At 24.8% G+C, this 24,440-nt stretch overlaps 5 protein-coding genes across 15 annotated transcripts in view; 1 reads left to right on the top strand and 4 right to left on the bottom strand.

Annotated features, from left to right (window-relative positions):
• LOC122855819 (serine/threonine-protein phosphatase 2B catalytic subunit 3-like) overlaps positions 1 to 2,884 on the top strand; it is a 54,677-nt gene extending 51,793 nt beyond the window's left edge. For 5 of the 11 annotated variants that reach the window (XM_044157463.1, XM_044157460.1, XM_044157464.1 and 2 more), the window contains 3 exons: positions 1,144 to 1,228; positions 1,320 to 1,417; positions 1,476 to 1,694. In XM_044157463.1, coding sequence (XP_044013398.1) covers positions 1,144 to 1,228; positions 1,320 to 1,417; positions 1,476 to 1,675 — 383 coding nt within the window. In that variant the 3' untranslated portion in view covers positions 1,676 to 1,694. Of the gene's footprint in view, positions 1 to 1,143; positions 1,229 to 1,319; positions 1,418 to 1,475; positions 1,695 to 1,893 lie in introns of those variants that run through there. The other 6 variants (XM_044157461.1, XM_044157462.1, XM_044157467.1 and 3 more) reach the window with 3 other exon arrangements.
• Positions 2,885 to 7,659: 4,775 nt separating this feature from the next.
• LOC122854083 lies at positions 7,660 to 9,024 on the bottom strand. Its single transcript, XM_044154496.1, has 3 exons — positions 8,980 to 9,024; positions 8,388 to 8,863; positions 7,660 to 8,295 (listed from the first exon to the last, which is right to left on the bottom strand). Exons 1-3 carry the CDS (start codon positions 9,017 to 9,019, stop codon positions 7,660 to 7,662), a joined length of 1,152 nt encoding a protein of 383 aa, XP_044010431.1. The 5' UTR covers positions 9,020 to 9,024.
• Positions 9,025 to 10,317: 1,293 nt separating this feature from the next.
• LOC122855833 lies at positions 10,318 to 12,479 on the bottom strand. The gene is made up of 4 exons (XM_044157486.1): positions 12,370 to 12,479; positions 12,151 to 12,274; positions 11,566 to 12,059; positions 10,318 to 11,252 (listed from the first exon to the last, which is right to left on the bottom strand). Exons 1-4 carry the CDS (start codon positions 12,403 to 12,405, stop codon positions 10,626 to 10,628), a joined length of 1,281 nt encoding a protein of 426 aa, XP_044013421.1. The 5' UTR covers positions 12,406 to 12,479; the 3' UTR covers positions 10,318 to 10,625.
• A 3,991-nt stretch (positions 12,480 to 16,470) lies between these two features.
• LOC122854084 lies at positions 16,471 to 18,758 on the bottom strand. The gene is made up of 5 exons (XM_044154497.1): positions 18,636 to 18,758; positions 18,416 to 18,539; positions 17,832 to 18,325; positions 17,240 to 17,518; positions 16,471 to 16,500 (listed from the first exon to the last, which is right to left on the bottom strand). Exons 1-5 carry the CDS (start codon positions 18,756 to 18,758, stop codon positions 16,471 to 16,473), a joined length of 1,050 nt encoding a protein of 349 aa, XP_044010432.1.
• Positions 18,759 to 18,966: 208 nt separating this feature from the next.
• Positions 18,967 to 21,929, bottom strand: LOC122854086. Its single transcript, XM_044154498.1, has 4 exons — positions 21,729 to 21,929; positions 21,524 to 21,650; positions 21,113 to 21,418; positions 18,967 to 18,971 (listed from the first exon to the last, which is right to left on the bottom strand). The coding sequence occupies exons 1-4, from the start codon at positions 21,819 to 21,821 to the stop codon at positions 18,967 to 18,969; spliced, it is 531 nt and encodes a 176-aa protein (XP_044010433.1). The 5' UTR covers positions 21,822 to 21,929.
• Between the last annotated feature and the right edge of the window lie 2,511 nt (positions 21,930 to 24,440).

Genomic DNA, 24,440 nt, shown 5'->3' on the forward strand with positions numbered 1-24,440 from the left:
AGTTATACGCATGGTAAAAAAAAAAAAGCATGAATGTTATATCCCAAAAAAAAAATAGAATTCATGTTGTAGTTAAAATTTTTAATAGCCATGTAACAAAATTATAAAAAGTACAATTTTTTTAAAAATATTTTGTTGAAAAAAAAATATAAAAATCGATAATATTGAGGGATTAATTGGGCAAGGTGTATTTTCGTACTGACGTCTCGTCAATTTATACTATACTTTAATTGTTTCATTGTTTTTTCATTTTGAATTTTTTTTATTCTAACCGAGTCATCGATAACTATCGAAATTTAAACGAATGGTTACAAATTTCAACCAATATAAAGGTGACAATTTGTACCACAACCACTGTCCGGAACTCTCTTTCTCTTTTTCTCTTCCTCTCTCAACAATGATGAGCATCAATTGTTCTATTTCAATTTACTGTCTCATTTGCCAAATTATATAACCTTTATTTTTTCTACACTCAAATCAATACCGTTTAATAATTAACAATTGATTATCCACTTGAATTGTTACCGTAAATTTATAAAATTATAAATTATTATGAATTTTTCACGTATTCATAAGCTTTTTTTAAAACAAAAAAAAAACAAAAGCTCTTTTATGATATTTAAAAAGAAAAATAAAAACTGAATTTATTATTACGAAAAATAAAAAGCTACGTGAATCAACCACTCTTAAAATTTGCATGCGCATGTTTATTATTATTTTATTTTTTTTAAAATATTTTATATATTTTTTATATATTTTTTTTTTAATAGTCAAGTACGGCTTTTTTTTTTTTAATGCACTCTGCTGACTTTAGTGTCAAATTTATTAGTTTTTTAAAAATTTTTTATCTATTTTGTTTTATGAATAAAAAATTAATGTTTTTATTGTATCAATATAAAATTTTTTCGTTGAATAATTATTATGACATGATGAAAAAGTTTGTTTCTTAATATTTAATGTAAGCTCGGTGTATAATTTGATACAGTATTCATGAAGCTTTTGCATCAAATATTAATTAATTATTGTTGTCATTTAACAAATGACTAGATTTCATAATGTCATAATATTATTTTTATGTTTATTCAAGTTGTTTTAAAAAAATATAAATTAATTGTTTTATATTTTTTTTTCTATTACTAACAGGTGCAGCAGCGAATCTTCGCAAGGAGGTCATCAGAAACAAGATCAGAGCAATTGGTAAAATGGCACGAGTATTTTCAGTTCTCAGGTAAATTAAACGATAAAAAATTAATAGCTCAATATTTATTAATTATTTTCTAATTAACTATATTAATTTTGCATGATTTTTTTTTAAACAGGGAAGAGAGTGAAAGTGTCTTGCAGCTCAAGGGTCTTACACCAACGGGTGCTTTGCCACTTGGAGCATTATCCGGTGGAAAAACATCACTAAAAAATGGTAATAATATCTAATAAATATTCAAAACAATATTATTAATTATATTTTATAATTTTAGCTCTACAAGGCTTTTCACCAAATCATAAAATTACATCATTTGCTGAAGCAAAAGGTCTTGATGCAATTAATGAAAGAATGCCACCAAGAAAAGATGCACCACCAACACCAGTTAATGAGGAAAAACCAGTTATTAAAACACCAACAACAACAACTGGTGATAAACGTGAAACAAACACAACTCCACAACCTCATTCGTGAGTTTCATAAACATTTAAAACAAGGTTAATATTTAAATACACCAAAAAAACACAACAATTAATTTTACATTATTTTACAACTCGTTATAAATTTCATATAATATTTGCAATTAAATAAATACTAATAGCTTTTATAACGAGTAAAAAAAATAATTAATTAATTGTATTTTATAATTTATAAAAATTATTATTTAATAATATTTTCTTTTTTTCTTTCAGGTGATAAGTTGAGGAACTTTTTTCTCGTGTTAATCACCAAAAACATTGTTAACCATTGCTCGACATCCCCTCCCTGAATTTTCGATTAACGATTAAAAAAATAATAATAATATTAAAACAAAAAAAAAAACGATAAATTTAAAACTAAATACAAAAAAAAAAAAAACATTATAATGCGAGATCTGTGCAATAGCTCTCTCAATTTAAATTATTATTATAATTATGTTTTTTTTTGTTAATTTTTATTTGTTTTTCTGAGCCCCATCGGTGCAATTTTCTTTTTCTATATTATGTAATTAATTCAACTACGAAAAAATACATTGTTTATTATAATTTTGTTTCTTATATATTTTTTTTTTTTCTTTTATTTTGATTTATTAATTAATAAAATGATTTTCTCTTGCCGATGGATTGACTGTCGTATTTTTTTATTATTTTTATTTCCTTGGTAAACCATTAGTACTGTTAAAATATATGAAAAATTATTAATAAAATTATGTGAGGGATGATAAGTTTTGAAAGAATGATTAAATAAAAAAATACAGTGTTGATGATTTTTTTTTTTTTGTGAACAGCATAGTTAATTTAAAGAATGATAAATAAATATTGTTGATGAAGGATCGATTGAGATCTAGTCAATCTAGTCCATGAAAAAATAAAATATCTCATATTGCAATTTGAATCTCAGGTTGGTTTTTTTTCAGTTTCTGTTTTTTTCATAGACAGTTGCTCATTTTGTTTATTGTTATTTTCAATTGTTTATTAATTATTGTATTTTGTTATTTTTATTTCAAATATTGCTTATCATCTCGAGCCTCCAGTTGGCATAAAAAATAACATGAAAAAGATAATTTTATTTCAATAAATCTTGCTGTTAAGAAAAATATGTTTAACAAAAAAAAATTGTGTGTGAGGATTAATTAAATAGAATAAGCCATAAAACAGAGCCTCGTTCCTGAAATTGATTTCATTATGTTCTTTTTTTTTTTTTTTGATATAATTAACATGTGGGGTAGCTTCTGCTTCAAAAAGATGTTAAAAAATATACTCGCAACTTGAAAAATAAATGAAAATAATTCTAGAAAATTTTTAATTAATAAAATTTAAATTATAATTGAAAAAAACAAAGTCGATTAATAAAAAAAAAAAATCTCAATGTCGTGTACACATGCAGCATATTAAAAAAAGCATTTTTATTATTGTAAAAGAAAAAAAAGTTTTAAAATAAGCAAAATCTGGCAGGGATCGTAAAAAAAGAAATAAAAAAATTTAACTTGACATGAAAAATAATGGAAAAAAAAAAATCTAAAATAATGAAAAAACAAAAAAAAATGATTAAATTATTTTTAAAAAAAATTAGCGTTGATCAATTATGATTTTAAATGTGTGTTCTTAATATTGAAACATAATTAATATGAAAATTCAAATTACTATTCCCAGTGTGTTATTTACACATAAAAATTTAATGGAAAGTCGATCATTTGCCAATATAATTAACTCATCAATAAATAAAAAAAATATTAAAATTACAAATAAAATTACTAGCATCATTTGTCTCTCAACTTCCATCAGTTGCACAATTTTGCAATAAATAAAAAGCATTACCATCACACACACAAAAACAACAAAATAAAACAAATTATTATATTAAAAATAAAAATCAAATATGTGTTTCTCAATTTTTAATAAACTATAATAAAAATAAATTACAAAAATGTCATCGTCGTAAGCAAATTAACTAAAAAATATAAAAAAATGATAAATTGTAAAATGGCAAAAGATCCCTTTCATGTCGAACACAACAACGGTTAACAAAAAAATAAATAAATGATTGATTAAAAATTTAAAAAAAATATCTCACTTTCTCTCTCTCTTCTCTCTCTATTTCTCTCTTTTCACTATGATAATTATAATGAATAATAATGAATAATTCTATCTCTCTTTGCTACCAAGTTGTACTTATTCTTAATTTATTTCTTGTACAAAAAAATAATAAAGAAACAAAAAAAAAAAACAAAAAACAAAATAGAAAAAAAAAGTAAAAAAAAAAATAATGTGTTAAATAATAAATACATGATATAATTAATAATAATTATGAAAATATTTGAAGAAAAAGATATATAAATAATGCTAATGCAAAAAAATTAAATAAACGCACATACATACATATATTTATGTTGTATATAGGTGTATGTATGTATGTATGTAACAAGCGTATCATAATTAAAAGAAAAAAAAAAAATGAAATTTACTTATTGATAATTATTATCATTACTATTCATTGATATCACTACGAATGAAAATAAAATTAAATCATAGATTAATAATAAATTAAAATTCTCATCAATTCGTGTATATGCATTATTTTTAATTGATAAAATTGTCCTATATCTCATCGTTAATTAAAAAAAAAAAAATAATAAATACGATCAAATCGATCGTTAAATTAATAATATTTGACGTTAATAAGAAAATAATAAAATTTAATAATGAAGATGATAGAAAATTAATTAAAAAATATATTACAACAAAAAAAATTTAAATAATTAAAAAATTTCAATAATATTTAACAACAAAAATCATTTAAATTATTCAATTTTTTCATTTGTGTTTTTCTAATAAATAAGATATATTATTAATAAATAAATTAAATAAAATAAATAAATGGTAAATACAAAAAAACAATTTAAAAAAAATCTACATTAATTAATAATTATTATTTAATATTATAAATGTTTTAAAAAAGGTAAATAATTTATTTGTTTAAATATATATATTTTTAAAATAAATATATAAATCAACGAAAATTTCTGAGTGTAAAATTTTCAAATAACAACAATTATTAAACTATCATCTTCATATTATAATTATTAATTTTTCATTATAAATAATTGCATCGACTGATTGTAAATAGCTTAATTATTTGACTCGTGTGTTGTCGTTTTATTGATGTCGTAAAATTAACGAGAGACAATTGATATATTGATTGATGATATAAATAATGACTCGATTAAATGAATGAAAAAAAAAAATATTAATTGAACAATGTGTTTATTATTTATTATTATTTTTATTAATCGCGATTGATAATGTATATTGTTAATGATTAATAATGATCGGGCTGAGTGTTCCCATCGCCTTTCACTTAGACTGATGTGTCTGATATTTCATTCGATAAATTTTCAAATTATTATAACTCTCATAGTTATTCTCATAGATTATTAAACAATTTAATAAAAAAACTTAGCAATGATAATTTTTTAATAATTATTATCAGGCTGATTCGCATCCGTTTTTAGAGTTAATATTTTTTAAAAAACCAGGCTGCACATGCCCAGTATTACAAAAATTCAAAATATATTTAAAAAACGCACAATGTATATTTTATATTTAATTTAACTGAATTTTACTATTTAAAAAATAAAAAAAAGACATGAATTAATAATGAAAAATAAATTTGACAAAGCGAATCAGTTAAATGAAAAATGTTTTATAATTTTTTTTTTTCTATTATAATTAAACTCATGATTTATATAAAAATGCCAACAGATTTTAATATAAAAACACAGAAAAAGAATCTCTAAATAATTAAAAATACAAAAATTGTGAATTTAATAAAATTTTAATTCTAAAAATAAATTTAAAAAATAGAAAAAAAAAAAAATAATTTCAATCTTGTTTCATTATATAAAATAAAGTCCAAATATTTGAGTGATATGTAAACACATATATGTTATCAATATTTAAAAATGATAAAAAATTTAAATAAAAAAAAAAAAATATAATAATAATAAATAATATTCAGGGAGTTTAAGACATGTCTTCCTCGATCATTATTATTATTGTAATTTTCTCTGAAAGTATAAGGGTGAAGACTGTTAATCTCCCTGATAAAATATTGAGATGGAAAAACAACTGATCAGGTAATACCATGATTTAATCATTAGAAAAACATCTCGTAAATTTTTTTTATATTTTATCTCCTCTGATAAGGAGCATTGGCAGGGAGAGATACAAAAAAAGAGAGAGAGAAAGAGAAAAATAGCGACGAAATTTCTATCCAATGAAAAATAAAAAAAAAATCCTTTTACTAAATTTGTTAATTTTATTTTTTAGCAATTTTAATTATTGTTAAATTAATCTTTCTCTCTCTTTTTCTCTCTCTATGTCACTCTCAGCCATAAATTTTTCTTCCAACAAATTTCTCTATAATAAAAATTTTAGATTGACGATAAGATAAAAATTTAAAAAATAATTTACATCATCATCAATACGTTTTAATTAAAAATATATATTTATTTCTCACGACAATTGTGTCAATGAGTTATTAAAAAAAAAATTTAAATAAATAAATAAAAACTGTACATAAACGTGCGTTTACTATTACTATTTAGTATACTGTTAACGACTTACTCTTTAAGATCTTCGACTATTTGATTTAACCAAATAAATGATAAATAAATTTCTAAAAATTAATAATTTCAAAATAAAAAAAATAATATTATTAAATAATAATAATAATAAATTAAATATATAAATAATAATGTATTACTTAAATGAAAAAACAAATTATGTGAAAAAAATATTATGACTGAATAAAAAAAGTCTTGATGATAATTGAAAATGAAAATGATAAAAAAAAAAATGAATAAAATTATAATGATATTATTATAATTATAAATAAATAAAAATGAGACATCTGAATATCCTGGATCGCCAGGGTTTATAATCGTTCGTCTATCCTTACCCTTGATATATCTAAATCTAGTTATTTGCTATCCTTTTTACGTCCAATGAATCAAACTTTAATAAAAACATCGACGATGAAACCCAGGCAACGTCCAATTCAGGTTGTTTTTAATTAATATATTAATTTAATAAAAATTATTCAAGGTATGAAAAAAATTTAATGAATATGTATCTATAAAATGGATGAATAAAATAAAATTTAAAAAAATTACATTCATTATTATTATGGATTTTGGTTCAATTATTATATTTATAATAAATACATTGATATTTTTATTATATTTATTGTTTAATTATTTATATTTCATTTGAATATAAACTAAATATCAAAAGATTTTTTTTTTCATTCGTGAATTTTTTTTCATTCGTGATTCATATATCTGGAAATTTGTTATTAAATTTTTTATCGAAAAATTTAGATAAAACATGTCCGATCTTTTCTCCGAAAGTCTCAGCTACATGGAAAGTCAGTGGAAAATCCGGAGAAATTAATTTCACCAGGATTTTGTATACAAAATATTAATAAATTACTAACCGTGGCAAAAATTTTTCTCCGTTTTTCTCCGATACTCTTCCGATTTTTCCTGATATTTTTTAGTTTTTCAATTTAAAATTCGCTTGTTGGATAAATTAGCGGTATTTTCTATTTTTAAATTTGTTTTTTTATAAATAAATAATTAGCGGGGAAAAAAAAATTATTTTACGGGAAGATTTTAGAAGTAATAGCGTGGCCCATGCTGATAATATTATTATTATTTTGTTTATCTTATTTTGAGAAATTTTTTTTTTTTTTTTTTTTTTTTTAAGAAAATTTTTAAACAAAAGATGAAAAAAAAAATGTATTATCTGCATGCGTCATCTATTAATATTTAAAATCTGACTAAGACATTTTAATTTTTTTTTTTTTTAATTTTGCTAAAATGAAATATTCATTGCATTTTGCATAATTTTTTTCAGATTTTGTTTGTTTTTTTTTTTTAATTTTTTTAAATTTCATTTAAATAAAAATCATACATTCTATAACCTGATCGGATATTTCACACAGCAGAGACACCAAACATGCAAATATTCCGTTTTAATTTGACTCACACAATGATTAGGAAATTGGACTAATAATTTTAATAATATTTTACGTTCGTTTGATACTTTCTTTGCTGCTTCTATAAATTCAGGAGTTATACTTGTATGTTCAAACCGCATCACGTAAATAGATGGTGAATTTTCAAGAATTTCTTCGATGGTATTGTTAGTTATTTTATAACTTCCTGGTAGTACCAATCTTTGCAGCCCTTTGATCAATTTCAATGAAGAATCAGTAATGTTACTTTTGCCAGGTAAATAAAGATGTTTTAAATGTTTCATCTTTGTAATTGCTTGTATACCAATATCAGTTACCAATGAACTATTTCCACTTAAATGATTTACGAATTTCATGCTATTGGCAATAATATACAAAACATCATCTGTAAGTTTGTCGATGTCGCTTAAAAAAAGGTGTGTGATATCCACAAGCTTAATGTCTAAATAATCTTTACAAATATACTCATGATGATGAAAATTTAATTTAGCATCAACAATAGCGTTAGCTATGCGGCAGGAAATCCCTATACCACCAATTTCAATTTTTTTCAAGGCTTTTAGTTTGGGAATTATCTGTAAAATGAATAATTTATAATTAAATGAAAAGAGTAAAAATAATATTTTTTAATTTTTTAATTGTAATAGATATAAAGAGTTCAACTTACAGCCAAAAATGAGTTTGGGAATTGACTCCATGTCATTGTGCCCTCGCTTTTATTAAACAGAGTGAGTTCATTTAAAGTATTGGCAACATTTTTCAATGACAAAATTAAAGTCTTAGGTATTTTAGGAGTACGTTGAAATATAATTTTTAATATTTTCAGTTTAGACATACGTGAAAATGCATTTTTAAAATCTTTATTATCAAAAGGATGTCTCAATCTTAGTCGAAGTTTCACTAGGTTTGGACAAGATTCATTAACAATAGGCACTATGTTAGAACTATCATAAGCTACCAAGTCTAATTCTGTTAAATAACTGCAACATTTATCAAGAAGTGATCTTAAGAAACTTGATTTATTCTCATTTGTTTTGAATTGCTCTAAAAAGTTTTGAGGACAATCGTATTCCCAATGAGATAGTTCAAGTTTCTTTACTTTAAAACAATAAGAATGAACAACTCTATTCCAGTTTTTGCATACTGAAAAAAAAAATTAATTACAAATTTATTTGATTGATTGATAATGTAATATCAATTATGACAATTACTAAATAATTTTTTTTTCAAATATTAAATTTTTATGTTATTTATCATACCTTGTGCAATTTTTGGTCTTTCACATACTGGAATATACATAAAAATTTCACTCAAGCAATCATCATCAATAAAGTCAATTATTATTATTTTTTTGGCATTGGAATAATCATAATGCTGATCAGTGATGATATATCTAAAAAACATAAATAATATATTTATACAATCATGTAATATTTAATTTACTATATTATAAAAAAACGAACCTTTTGACGTTTTTTGTTCGACTGTGTAGATATTTGATTTTTATTCTCACATTTTTTTTTAAAGATTTTGTCTACTTCTAATTCACCCAACATTCTGAACTCACTTATAATAAAAAAATCTAAATATTTTTTAATAAATTATTTTTAAAATGTTAAAAAGATTCTTAAGGTTGAATGTAAATACGAGTTCTCTCTACTCAATTTTGCTAATTTTTTTTAATCGCTAGCTAGATTCAGTACGGCCGTAAATGAGAAAACCAACGTTTTGATCTATATCTACTAAACCTTCTACTCGAAATTACTAAATTTGATTCAGATTTGTACTTTTTTTGATTACGAAAATTGAAAAAAAAAAAATCATCAATTTCGACCGTTTTTTTTTGAAGATATTCAATCGCAAATGATTAAAAATTAAATATTAACTCCGAAATTTACTTTACTTTACTACTGCAGTCGTATTTGTGTGTTTGTATAGGCCGGGTACTGGAGGTGTTCGAACGAAAAAACTACAAACAAGAAATATGGGCTAGTGGGCACCTCAATGCTACAGTAAAAATTCATAAAATTTTATGCGGCGCCCTTCAATTTTTTTCAAAGTAGACGATCCTGTTTTCCACCAACACAATACACATTCGAACTCCCTTAATTTTGACTGTTAAATACTGTATTTTAATTAAATGTTTACCATGTGTGTACTATCCACAGTGGTCAGCATCAATATGTAGAAATTGCGATTCTCGACTCTAGAGATCCCGACGTCGGTTAACATCGGTTAACGTCGGGAACTCGAGAATTGCAATTTTTTTAATGATGCTGACCACGTGTGTACACACGTGGTAAACATTTAACTTTAAAGGTTATAAATAAACATAATTATTAATTGCCGGAAATAAACGAGTTTTGTAAACTGGAAATACGTGGTTATCTGGGTATTTTTGGTTTTGATAATTGATAGATTAAAATCAAAGATAGCATTTATTATTTATTTTTTTTTAACAACAATCTTTCTTTCCATGAACTACCTAAACAAAATAACAAAAAAAAAAAATAATAATAATAATTATATTCAAGTTTATAAACAATAAAATAACGTTTTTTAAAAATAAAAAATCTAGTAGCTTTATGTTTATAAATAGCTGAACAACAAAAAATTTTTCCATCCATAAAAAAAAATTTCGAAATATAATTTATAAAAATAATTCATATAGTTAGTACGGAAGTCGGGTAGGGACATTAAGTGCGTATGTGATCTTGAAATATATGTGATATAAAAATAAAAATAAATGAATAAATTTTGGTAACAAAAAAACGTAATTTACACTGCAATTTTATATTTGACTCTATTACATTTAAAAACTTTATTATATTTTAATTGAAAACAGTTAAAAGATTTTTCTTTTTCGTCGCAATATTAATAGTCAGTTGTCACTAAAATTTGTCAATTATCTAATTTTTTTTGCTGAACAAATAATTTTGAAGTATGGCGATTCATATTTATTTTTATCAATTTTGAAAGAAACAGCTGAAAGCAAGAGGTGTTTTCGATTTCTTGATATTTCCGCCGCTCTTTTGATAAATTCAACAGTTACACTTGTGTTTGAAACAAAAAACGCCTCCATCTTTGGTGAATTTTCGAGAACTTTCGTGGCTAAATCATCATTAATTATATTGCTACGTGGTAACATTAATCTAATTAAATTTTTGAGCAATTCGATGGATGCAGAATTAATACTGTGATTAACGCCGGAAAAACAAAGACACTTTAAATTATTCATCTTTGAAATGGTTACTACACCATCGTTAGTTATCCATTGACAATTTATCGTGAGCGTTGTTAATTGTTTCATGGTATTGGCAATAGTATACAAACTATCATCTGAAACTTTGTATTCCTTCAAATTCAATGTAGTTATACTTAACTGATTTGCCTTAATGAAATTTTCGTTTAAGGATCGATCATAGTATGAACATTCTAGTGTGCAATTATTTTTCAGATACTCTTCTAAATCTGGGAACGTTTGAATACCACCAAATTCAAATCTTTTCAGAGCCTTCATTCTACTAAGCACCTGCAAAAAAAATTATTCATATAAGTATATGTAAAAAATAAAAAGAATATTACGTGTATTTCTACCATGGCCCTGTTTAGTTTGCCTCACCCACACAGATGAACATATGTTTATAATAATAATACTTCGTAGTGTAGTGGCTAAACAATATAATCTGTTTAAACAATATGACATTTTATTTATAAAAAAAAAAAAAAAAAACAATTACACTAACAAATAATCGCACATAACCTACCAGAGTATTGAAAATTTTAATTTTCGTCACATGATTTTTTTAAATTGTTTTTTGTAATAGATATAAAGTTTAACTTACATAGATGGTTGCCCCTGAAAAAACACAGGGTCCAGTATGTTCACAAGGTGAGTCACCTTTCCAATTGAACAGAGTCAGATCAGTCAATGTATTAGCAAGAGGTAACAATGCATTGATTATACAATCAAGCATAGTCTCGTATCTCATATATTGAAATATAACTGTTAATACTTTGAGCTTAGATAGACGTGAAAATCCTTCACGATTTATTATATCATCCTCATCATAGATGAGTCTCAATCGAAGTTTCACGAGGTTTGGACAATATTCATTAATAACTGGCACTATGTCACTATAACCATACGCTGATAAGTCTAATTGTGTTAAATAACGACCACATTTATAAAGCAATGATTTTAAAAAGCTTAATTTTTCATCGGGTGTTGGATATTTCTTCAAAAAACTTGGATACTCAGGTCGTTCCCAATGAGTTAGTTCAAGTTTTTTGACATTAGCCCAGGAATAATCAAGGGCTCTTTTCCATTTTTGACACACTAAAAAATAAATAAATTATCCAACATATTAATTACCGTAATTAAATAATATTCTTAATCAATTAATTGATATATTGTACTTATCACATACCCAATGCAATTTTAGGTCTTTCACATGCTGGCACATATGTGAATATTTCAGCTAGACAATCATCATCAACAAGGTCAATTATTATATTTTTTGCGTATGAATGATCATGATGCTCATAGTATATCTAAAAAATAATAATGAATATTTATATTTTACAACAATAATTTAATAATTAATCTGCAAGCATATTTTTATTGCAGTTATATATTTTAGACTAACCTCATTATTCTTTTTGTAAAAGGAAGATGTTGACATTTCACTTCTAATCTTATATTTTTCACAAAAAAGGTTTTCCAACTCTAATTTACGTTTTTTTCTTTGCTCACTCATATTTGGTAACATATTAAAAATTTTTATTCACTATTACCAAGTTTTGTTTAATTTTTTTTTATCTAGTAAACAACCAAAGATCGAACGTAGACTATGAACTATGAAGTGCGTTACGCGTACTGTGCGTACCGACTCAAACGGCAAACCGCTGCGAACTGCGAACTGTACAGCTGTACAGTGTACATTACTTATAACTTTATACTACACACGTGGTAAACATTTAACCTTAAAAGTTAAAAAAATAGCATACATAAAAAAACAAAAATTGCTCAGCACAAACATTTCTTTTTTTTTTTATGTAATTAATTTTTTTGTTGGGCAATTTATAGTTTATTTGCATGGACTAAAAAAAGTCTTGATGATAATTGAAAATGAAAAAGATAAAAAAATGAATAAAATTATAATGATATTATTATAATTATAAATAAATAAAAATGAGACATCTGAATATCCTGGATCGCCAGGGTTTATAATCGTTCGTCTATCCTTACCCTTGATATATCTAAATCTAGTTATTTGCTATCCTTTTTACGTCCAATGAATCAAACTTTAATAAAAACATCGACGATGAAACCCAGGCAACGTCCAATTCAGGTTGTTTTTAATTAATATATTAATTTAATAAAAATTATTCAAGGTATGAAAAAAATTTAATGAATATGTATCTATAAAATGGATGAATAAAATAAAATTTAAAAAAATTACATTCATTATTATTATGGATTTTGGTTCAATTATTATATTTATAATAAATACATTGATATTTTTATTATATTTATTGTTTAATTATTTATATTTCATTTGAATATAAACTAAATATCAAAAGATTTTTTTTTTCATTCGTGAATTTTTTTTCATTCGTGATTCATATATCTGGAAATTTTTTATTAAATTTTTTATCGAAAAATTTAGATAAAACATGTCCGATCTTTTCTCCGAAAGTCTCAGCTACATGGAAAGTCAGTGGAAAATCCGGAGAAATTATTTTCACCAGGATTTTGTATACAAAATATTAATTATACTAACCGTGGCGAAAATTTTTCTCCGTTTTTCTCCGATACTCTTCCGATTTTGTCTGATATTTTTTAGTTTTTCAATTTAAAATTCGCTTGTTGGATAAATTAGCGGTATTTTCTATTTTTAAATTTGTTTTTTTATAAATAAATAATCAGCGGGGAAAAAAAATTATTTTACGGGAAGATTTTAGAAGTAATAGCGTGACGCATGCCGATAATATTATTATTATTTTGTTTATCTTATTTTTAAAAAAATTTTTTTTTTTTTTTTTAAGAAAATTTTTAAACAAAAGATGAAAAAAAAAAATGTATTATCTGCATGCGTCATCTATTAATATTTAAAATCTGACTAAGACATTTTAATTTTTTTTTTTTTTAATTTTGCTAAAATGAAATATTCATTGCATTTTGCATAATTTTTTTCAGATTTTGTTTGTTTTTTTTTTTTAATTTTTTTAAAATTCATTTAAATAAAAATCATACATTCTATAACCTGATCGGATATTTCACACAGCAGAGACACCAAACATGCAAATATTCCGTTTTAATTTGACTCACACAATGATTAGGAAATTGGACTAATAATTTTAATAATATTTTACGTTCGTTTGATACTTTCTTTGCTGCTTCTATAAATTCAGGAGTTATACTTGTATGTTCAAACCGCATCACGTAAATAGATGGTGAATTTTCAAGAATTTCTTCGATGGTATTGTTAGTTATTTTATAACTTCCTGGTAGTACCAATCTTTGCAGCCCTTTGATCAATTTCAATGAAGAATCAGTAATGTTACTTTTGCCAGGTAAATAAAGATGTTTTAAATGTTTCATCTTTGTAATTGCTTGTATACCAATATCAGTTACCAATGAACTATTTCCACTTAAATGATTTACGAATTTCATGCTATTGGCAATAATATACAAAACATCATCTGTAAGTTTGTCGATGTCGCTTAAAAAAAGGTGTGTGATATCCACAAGCTTAATGTCTAAATAATCTTTACAAATATACTCATGATGATGAAAATTTAATTTAGCATCAACAATAGCGTTAGCTATGCGGCAGGAAATCCCTATACCACCAATTTCAATTTTTTTCAAGGCTTTTAGTTTGGGAATTATCTGTAAAATGAATAATTTATAATTAAATGAAAAGAGTAAAAATAATATTTTTTAATTTTTTAATTGTAATAGATATAAAGAGTTCAACTTACAGCCAAAAATGAGTTTGGGAATTGACTCCATGTCATTGTGCCCTCGCTTTTATTAAACAGAGTGAGTTCATTTAAAGTATTGGCAACATTTTTCAATGACAAAATTAAAGTCTTAGGTATTTTAGGAGTACGTTGAAATATAATTTTTAATATTTTCAGTTTAGACATACGTGAAAATGCATTTTTAAAATCTTTATTATCAAAAGGATGTCTCAATCTTAGTCGAAGTTTCACTAGGTTTGGACAAGATTCATTAACAATAGGCACTATGTTAGAACTATCATAAGCTACCAAGTCTAATTCTGTTAAATAACTGCAACATTTATAAGTATCTTAGAAACTTGATTTATTCTCATTTGTTTTGAATTGCTCTAAAAGTTTTGAGGACATCGTATTCCCAATGAGATAGTTCAAGTCTTTACTTTTAAACAATAAGAATGAACAACTCTATTCCAGTTTGCATACTGAAAAAATTAATTACAAATTTATTTTGATTGATTGATAATGTAATATCAATTATGACAATTACTAAATAATTTTTTTCAAATATTAAATTTTATGTTATTTATCATACCTTGTGCAATTTTTCTTTCACATACTGAACATACATAAATATTTCACTCAGGCAATCATCATTAATTAAGTCAATTATTATTGTTTTTGGCATTAGAATGATCATAATGCTGATGATATATCATTATATATTCATATATTTATACAATCATGTAATATTTAATTTTATAAAAACGAACCTTTGACGTTTTTGTTCGACTGTGTAGAAGTTTGACATGTATTCCCACTTTCATTTTTAAAGATTTTGTCCACTTCCAATTTACCCAACATTTTGAACTCACTTATAATAAAAAATCTAAATATTTTTAATAATATATATTTAAAATGTTAAAAGATTCTTAAGATTGAATGTAAATACGAGTTCTCTCTACTCGATTTTGTCAATTTTTTTTTAATCCCTAGCTAGATTCAACACGGCCGTAAACGAGAAAACCCACGTTTTTATCTGTATCTTCTAAACCTTCTACCCGAAATTACTAACTTTGATTTAGATTTGTACTTTTTTTGATTACGAAAAATAAAAAAAAACAAATCATCAATTCCGACTGTTTTTTTTTAAAGATATTCAATCGCAAATGATTAAAAATTAAATATTAACTCCGAAATTTACTTTACTTTACTACTGCAGTCGTATTTGTGTGTTTGTATAGGCCGGGTACTGGAGGTGTTCGAACGAAAAAACTACAAACAAGAAATATGGGCTAGTGGGCACCTCAATGCTACAGTAAAAATTCATAAAATTTTATGCGGCGCCCTTCAATTTTTTTCAAAGTAGACGATCCTGTTTTCCACCAACACAATACACATTCGAACTCCCTTAATTTTGACTGTTAAATACTGTATTTTAATTAAATGTTTACCATGTGTGTACTATCCACAGTGGTCAGCATCAATATGTAGAAATTGCGATTCTCGACTCTAGAGATCCCGACGTTAAGCGACGTCGGTTAACATCGGTTAACGTCGGGAACTCGAGAATCGCAATTTCTATTGATGCTGACCATGCTGACCACGTGTGTACTATACACGTGGTAAACATTTAACTTTAAAGGTTATAAATAAACATAATTATTAATTGCCGGAAATAAACGAGTTTTGTAAACTGGAAATACGTGGTTATCTGGGTATTTTTTGTTTTGATAATTGATAGATTAAAATCAAAGATAGCATTTATTATTTATTTTTTTTTAACAACAATCCTTCTTTCCATGAACTACCTAAACAAAATAACAAAAAAAATAATAATAATAATAATTATATTCAAGTTTATAAACAATAAAATAACGTTTTTTAAAAATAAAAAATCTAGTAGCTTTATGTTTATAAATAGCTGAACAACAAAAAATTTTTCCATCCATAAAAAAAAATTTCGAAATATAATTTATAAAAATAATTCATATAGTTAGTACGGAAGTCGGGTAGGGATATTAAGTGCGTATGTGATCTTGAAATATGTGATATAAAAATAAAAATAAATGAATAAATTTTGGTAACAAAGAAACGTAATTTACACTGCATTTTTATATTTGACTCTATTACATTTAAAAACTCTATTATATTTTAATTGAAAACAGTTAAAAGATTTTTTTTTTCGTCGCAATACTAATATATATAGTCAGTTTTTGGTGCACAAAAAATTTTGAAATATGGCGATTCATATGGTTTTTTATCAATTTTGAAAGAAATAGCTAATAGCAAGCGTTGTTTCCGATTTCTTGATATTTCTGCTGCTTTTTTGATAAATTCAACAGTTACACTTGTGTCCGGAACAAAAAACATATCCATCTTCGGTGAATTTTCGAGAACTTTCGCGGCTAAATCATCATTAATTTTATTGCTTCGTGGTAAGATTAATCTAATCAAGTTTTTGAGCAATTTGATTGATGAAGAATCAATGATGTCATTAACGCCGGAAAAACAAAGAATATTTAAACTATTCATTTTTGAAATGGCTACTACACCATCGTTAGTTATCCGTTCCCAATTTATCTTGAGCTTTGTTAACTGCTTCATGGTATTGGCAATAGTATACAAACTATCATCTGAAACTTTGTATTCCTTCAAATTCAATGTAGTTATACTTAACTGATTTGCCTTAATGAAATTTTTGTTTAAGGAACGATCATAGTATGAACATTCTAGTGTGCAATTATTTTTCAGATACTCTTCTAAATCTGGGAACGTTTGAATACCACCAAATTCAAATCTTTTCAGAGCCTTCATTCTACTAAGCACCTGCAAAAAAAATTATTCATATAAGTATATGTAAAAAATAAAAAGAATATTACGTGTATTTCTCCCATGGCCCTGTTTAGTTTGCCTCACCCACACAGATGAACATATGTTTATAATAATATTTCGTAGTGTAGTGGCTAAACAATATAATTTGTTTAAACAATATGACATTTTATTTGAAAAAAAAAAAAAAAAAAAAAACAATTACACTAACAAATAATCGCACATAATCCACCAGAGTATTGAAAATTTTAATTTTCGTCACATGATTTTTTTAAATTGTTTTTTGTAATAGATATAAAGTTTAACTTACATAGATGGTTGCCCCTGAAAAAACACAGGGTCCAGTATGTTCACAAGGTGAGTCACCTTTCCAATTGAACAGAGTCAGATCAGTCAATGTATTAGCAAGAGGTAACAATGCATTGATTATACAATCAAGCATAGTCTCGTATCTCATATATTGAAATATAACTGTTAATACTTTGAGCTTAGATAGACGTGAAAATCCTTCACGATTTATTATATCATCCTCATCATAGATGAGTCTCAATCGAAGTTTCTCGAGGTTTGGACAATATTCATTAATAACTGGCACTATGTTACTATAACCATACGCTGTCAAGTCTAATTGTGTTAAAAAACGACCACATTTATAAATCAAAGATTTTAAAAAGCTTAATTGTCCATCGGGTGTTGGATATTTCTTCAAACAGTTTGGATACTCAGCTCGTTCCCAGTGAGTTAGTTGAAGTTTTTTGACATCACCCCATGAATAATCAAGGACTTTTTTCCATTTTTGACATACTAAAAAATTAATAAATTATATAAATATATTAATTATCGTAAAGAAATAATTTTCATAATCAATTAATTGTTATTGTACTTATTACATACCCAATGCAATTTTAGGTCTTTCACATGCTGGAATATACGTGAATATTTCAGCTAGACAATCATCATTAACAAGGTCAATTATTATATTTTTTGCGTATGAATGATCATGATGCTGGTAGTATATCTGAAAAAAATAATGAATATATTTATATTTTACAACAATAATTTAATAATTAATCTGCAAGCATATTTTTATTGCAGTTATATATTTTAGACTAACCTCATTATTCTTTTTGTAAAAGGAAGATGTTGACATTTCACTTCTAATCTTATATTTTTCACAAAAAAGGTTTTCCAACTCTAATTTACGTTTTTTTCTTTGCTCACTCATATTTGGTAACATATTAAAAATTTTTATTCACTATTACCAAGTTTTGTTTAATTTTTTTTTATCTAGTAAACAACCAAAGATCGAACGTAGACTATGAACTATGAAGTGCGTTACGCGTACTGTGCGTACCGACTCAAACGGCAAACCGCTGCGAACTGCGAACTGTACAGCTGTACAGTGTACATTACTTATAACTTTATACTACACACGTGGTAAACATTTAACCTTAAAAGTTAAAAAAATAGCATACATAAAAAAACAAAAATTGCTCAGCACAAACATTTCTTTTTTTTTTTATGTAATTAATTTTTTTGTTGGGCAATTTATAGTTTATTTGCATGGACTAAAAAAAGTCTTGATGATAATTGAAAATGAAAAAGATAAAAAAAAAATGAATAAAATTATAATGATATTATTATAATTATAAATAAATAAAAATGAGACATCTGAATATCCTGGATCGCCAGGGTTTATAATCGTTCGTCTATCCTTACCCTTGATATATCTAAATCTAGTTATTTGCTATCCTTTTTACGTCCAATGAATCAAACTTTAATAAAAACATCGACGATGAAACCCAGGCAACGTCCAATTCAGGTTGTTTTTAATTAATATATTAATTTAATAAAAATTATTCAAGGTATGAACAAAATTTAATGAATATGTATCTATAAAATGGATGAATAAAATAAAATTTAAAAAAATTACATTAATTATTATTATGGATTTTGGTTCAATTATTATATTTATAATAAATACATTGATATTTTTATTCTATTTATTGTTTAATTATTTATATTCAATTTAAATATGAACTTAATATCAAAAGATTTTTTTTTTATTTTTTTAAATATATCTGGAAATTTTTTATTAAATTTTTTATCGAAAAATTCAGATAAAACATATCTGGTTTTTTCTCCAAAGGTCTCAGCTACATGGAGAGTCCGGAGAAATTATTTTTACCAGGATTTTGTATACAAAATATTAATAAATTACTAACCGTGGCAAAAATTTTTCTCCGTTTTTCTCCGATACTCTTCCGATTTTTCCTGATATTTTTTAGTTTTTCAATTTAAAATTCGCTTGTAGGATAAATTAGCAGTATTTTGTATTTTTAAATCTGATTTTTATGAATAAATAATCAGCGGGAAAAAAAAATATTATTTTACGGGAAGATTTTAAAAATAATAGCGTGACGCATGCTGATAATATTATTATTATTTTGTTTATCTTATTTTTAAAAAATTTTTTTTTTTTTTTAAAGAAAATTTTTCAACAAAAGATGAAAAAAAAAAAAATATTATCAGCATACGTCATCTATTTATATTCAAAATCTGACTAAGACGTTCTAATTTTTTTTTTTTTAATTTTGCTGAAATAAAATATTCATCGCATAATTTTTTTTTAATTTTGTTTGTTTTTTTTTTTTTTAATTATTTTAAATTTCATTTAAATAAAAATCATACATTCTATAACCCCGGATATTTCACACAGCAGAGACAACAAACACCCAAATATTTTGTTTTTTTTTGACTCACACAATGATTAGGAAATCGGACTAATAATTTCAATAATATTTTACGTTTTTCTGATATTTTTTTTGCTGTTTCTATGAATTCAGGAGTTATACTTGTATGTTGAAACTTCAACATTTCCATAAATGGTGAATTTTCAAGAATTTTTTCAATAGTATTGTTTGTTATTTTATAGCTTTCTGGTAGTACCAATGTTTTTAGCCCTTTGAGCAATTTCAAGGAAGAATCAGTGATGTTACTTTTGCCAGCTATACGAAGATATTTTAAATGTTTCATCTTTGTAATTGCTTGTATACCAATATCAGTTACCAATAAACAATTTCCAAATAAACATTTTACGAATTTCATGCTATTGGCAACAATATACAAAATGTCATCTGTAAGTTTCTCACTATCGGCTAAAATGAGGTCTGTGATATCCACAAGCTTAATGTCTACATTATCACGAACAATGTACTCAAGATGATGAAAATTTAATTTAGCATCAATAATAACCTTAGCTACACAGCAGGGAATCTCTATACCACCAATTTCAATTTTTTTCAAGGCTTCTAGTTGAGGAATTACCTGTAAAATAAATAATTTATAATTAAATGAAAAGAGTTAAAAAAATATTTTTTAATTTTCTAATTGTTTAATAGATATAAATAGTTCAACTTACAGTCAAGAATGAGTTTGGGAATTGACTCAATGTCACTGTGCCCTCGCTTTGACTTAACAGAGTGAGTTCATTTAAAGTATTTCCAACATTTTTCAATGACAAAATTAAAGTCTTAGGTATTTTAGGACTACGTTGAAATATAATTTTTAATATTTTCAGTTTAGACATACGTGAAAATGCATTTTTAAAATCTTTATTATCAAAAGGATGTCTCAATCTTAGTCGAAGTTTCACTAGGTTTGGACAAGATTCATTAACAATAGGCACTATGTTGGAATTATCATAAGCTACCAAGTCTAATTCTGTTAAATAACTGCAACATTTATCAAAAAGTGATCTTAAGAAACTTGATTTATTCTCATTTGTTTTGAATTGCTCTAAAGAGTTTTGAGGACAATCATATTCCCAATGAGATAGTTCAAGTTTCTTTACTTTAAAACAATGAGAACGAACAACTCTATTCCAGTTTTTGCATACTGAAAAAAAAATTAATTACAAATTAATTTTAATATAATATCAACTATGACAATTACTAAATAATTTATTTTTCAAATATGAAATTTTTATGTTATTTATCATACCTTGTGCAATTTTTGGTCTTTCACATACTGGAACATACATAAATATTTCACTCAGGCAATCATCATTAAGAAAGTCAATTATTATTATTTTTTTGGCATTAGAATGATCATCATGCTGATGATATATCTAAAAAAAAAAAAATTATATATTTATATATTTATACAATCATGTAATATTTAATTTTTTATATTATAAAAAACGAACCTTTTGACGTTTTTTGTTCGACTGTGTAGAAGTTTGACATGTATTCCCACATTTTCTTTTAAAGATTTTGTCCACTTCCAATTTACCCAACATTTTGAACTCACTTATAATAAAAAAATCTAAATATTTTTTAATAATATATATTTAAAATGTTAAAAAGATTCTTAAGGTTGAATGTAAATACGAGTTCTCTCTACTCGATTTTGCTAATTTTTTTTTAATCCCTAGCTAGATTCAGTACGGCCGTAAATGAGAAAACCAACGTTTTGATCTATATCTACTAAACCTTCTACTCGAAATTACTAAATTTGATTCAGATTTGTACTTTTTTTGATTACGAAAATTGAAAAAAAAAAAATCATCAATTTCGACCGTTTTTTTTTGAAGATATTCAATCGCAAATGATTAAAAATTAAATATTAACTCCGAAATTTACTTTACTTTACTGCTGCAGTCGTATTTGTGTGTTAGTATAGGCCGGGTACTGGAGGTGTTCGAACGAAAAAACTACAAACAAGAAATATGGGCTAGTGGGCACCTCAATGCTACATTAAAAATTCATAAAATTTTATGCGGCGCCCTTCAATTTTTTTCAAAGTAGACGATCCTGTTTTCCACCAACACAATACACATTCGAACTTCCTTAAGTTTGATTGTTAAATACTGTATTTTAATTAGATGTTTACCATGTGTGTACTATCCACAGTGGTCAGCATCAATATGTAGAAATTGCGATTCTCGACTCTAGAGATCCCGACGTTAAGCGACGTCGGTTAACATCGGTTAACGTCGGGAACTCGAGAATCGCAATTTCTATTGATGCTGACTATGCTGACCACGTGTGTACTATACACGTGGTAAACATTTAACTTTAAAGGTTATAAATAAACATAATTATTAATTGCCGTAAATAAACGAGTTTTGTAAACTGGAAATACGTGGTTATCTGGGTATTTTTGGTTTTGATAATTGACAGATTAAAATCAAAGATAGCATTTATTATTTATTTTTTTTTTAACAACAATCCTTCTTTCCATGAACTACCTAAACAAAATAACAAAAAAAAATAAAATAATAATAATTATATTCAAGTTTATAAACAATAAAATAACGTTTTCTAAAAATAAAAAATCTAGTAGCTTTATGTTTATAAATAGCTGAACAACAAAAAGTTTTTCCATCCAACGGCTTGTAAAGAAGATGTAAAAAAAAAAAAGAAAAAAGGCAATAAAGCCTGATGCAAAGGCCTTATATAAAGCTGCAAAACATTGTTAACTTGGTTGTCTATAATTAAAAAAAACCAAAATAAAATGTTGTAACAATTATTTAATACAATAGATAATTTAAAAAATATTGTACAAAGTCATGACGATATCTAATGACAATTATTTTGCAGCTTTTTGTGATTTTATTTCGATACTGGGCTTGACCAGAGCACTGGTTATTCTAAAAATTTGTTATAAAATTAGTTTAATAAAAATTATTGAAGGTATGAACAAAATTTAATGAATATGTATCTATAAAATGGATGAATAAAATAAAATTTAATAAAATTACATTAATTATTATTATGGATTTTGGTTCAATTATTATATTTATAATAAATACATTGATATTTTTATTCTATTTATTGTTTAATTATTTATATTCAATTTAAATATGAACTTAATATCAAAAGATTTTTTTTTTTATTTCTTTAAATATATCTAGAAATTTTTTATTAAATTTTTTATCGAAAAATTCAGATAAAACATATCTGGTTTTTTCTCCAAAGGTCTCAGCTACATGGAGAGTCCGGAGAAATTATTTTTACCAGGTTTTTGTATACAAAATATTAATAAATTACTAACCGTGGCAAAAATTTTTCTCCGTTTTTCTCCGATACTCTTCCGATTTTTTCTGATATTTTTTAGTTTTTCAATTTAAAATTCGCTTGTTGAATAAATTAGCGGTATTTTCTATTTTTAAATTCGTTTTTTTATAAATAAATAATCAGCGGGGAAAAAGAAATTATTTCACGGGAAAATTTTAGAAGTGACAGCGTGGCCCATGCTAATAATATCATTATTATTTTGTTTATCTTATTTTAAGAAATTTTTTTTTTTTTTTTTTTTTTAAGAAAATTTTTAAACAAAAGATGAAAAAAAAAATGTATTATCTGCATGCGTCATCTATTTATATTTAAAATCTGACTAAGACATTTTAATTTTTTTTTTTTTTAATTTTGCTAAAATAAAATATTCATTGCATAATTTTTTTCAGATTTTGTTTGTTTTTTTTTTTTAATTTTTTTAAATTTCATTTAAATAAAAATCATACATTCTATAACCTGATCGGATATTTCACACAGCAGAGACACCAAACATGCAAATATTCCGTTTTAATTTGACTCACACAATGATTAGGAAATTGGACCAATAATTTTAATAATATTTTACGTTCGTTTGATACTTTCTTTGCTGCTTCTATAAATTCAGGAGTTATACTTGTATGTTCAAACCGCATCACGTAAATAGATGGTGAATTTTCAAGAATTTCTTCGATGGTATTGTTAGTTATTTTATAACTTCCTGGTAGTACCAATCTTTGCAGCCCTTTGATCAATTTCAATGAAGAATCAGTAATGTTACTTTTGCCAGGTAAATAAAGATGTTTTAAATGTTTCATCTTTGTAATTGCTTGTATACCAATATCAGTTACCAATGAACTATT

Source organism: Aphidius gifuensis, linkage group LG4 (assembly GCF_014905175.1).
Source record: "Aphidius gifuensis isolate YNYX2018 linkage group LG4, ASM1490517v1, whole genome shotgun sequence".
Taxonomy (NCBI): domain Eukaryota; kingdom Metazoa; phylum Arthropoda; class Insecta; order Hymenoptera; family Braconidae; genus Aphidius; species Aphidius gifuensis.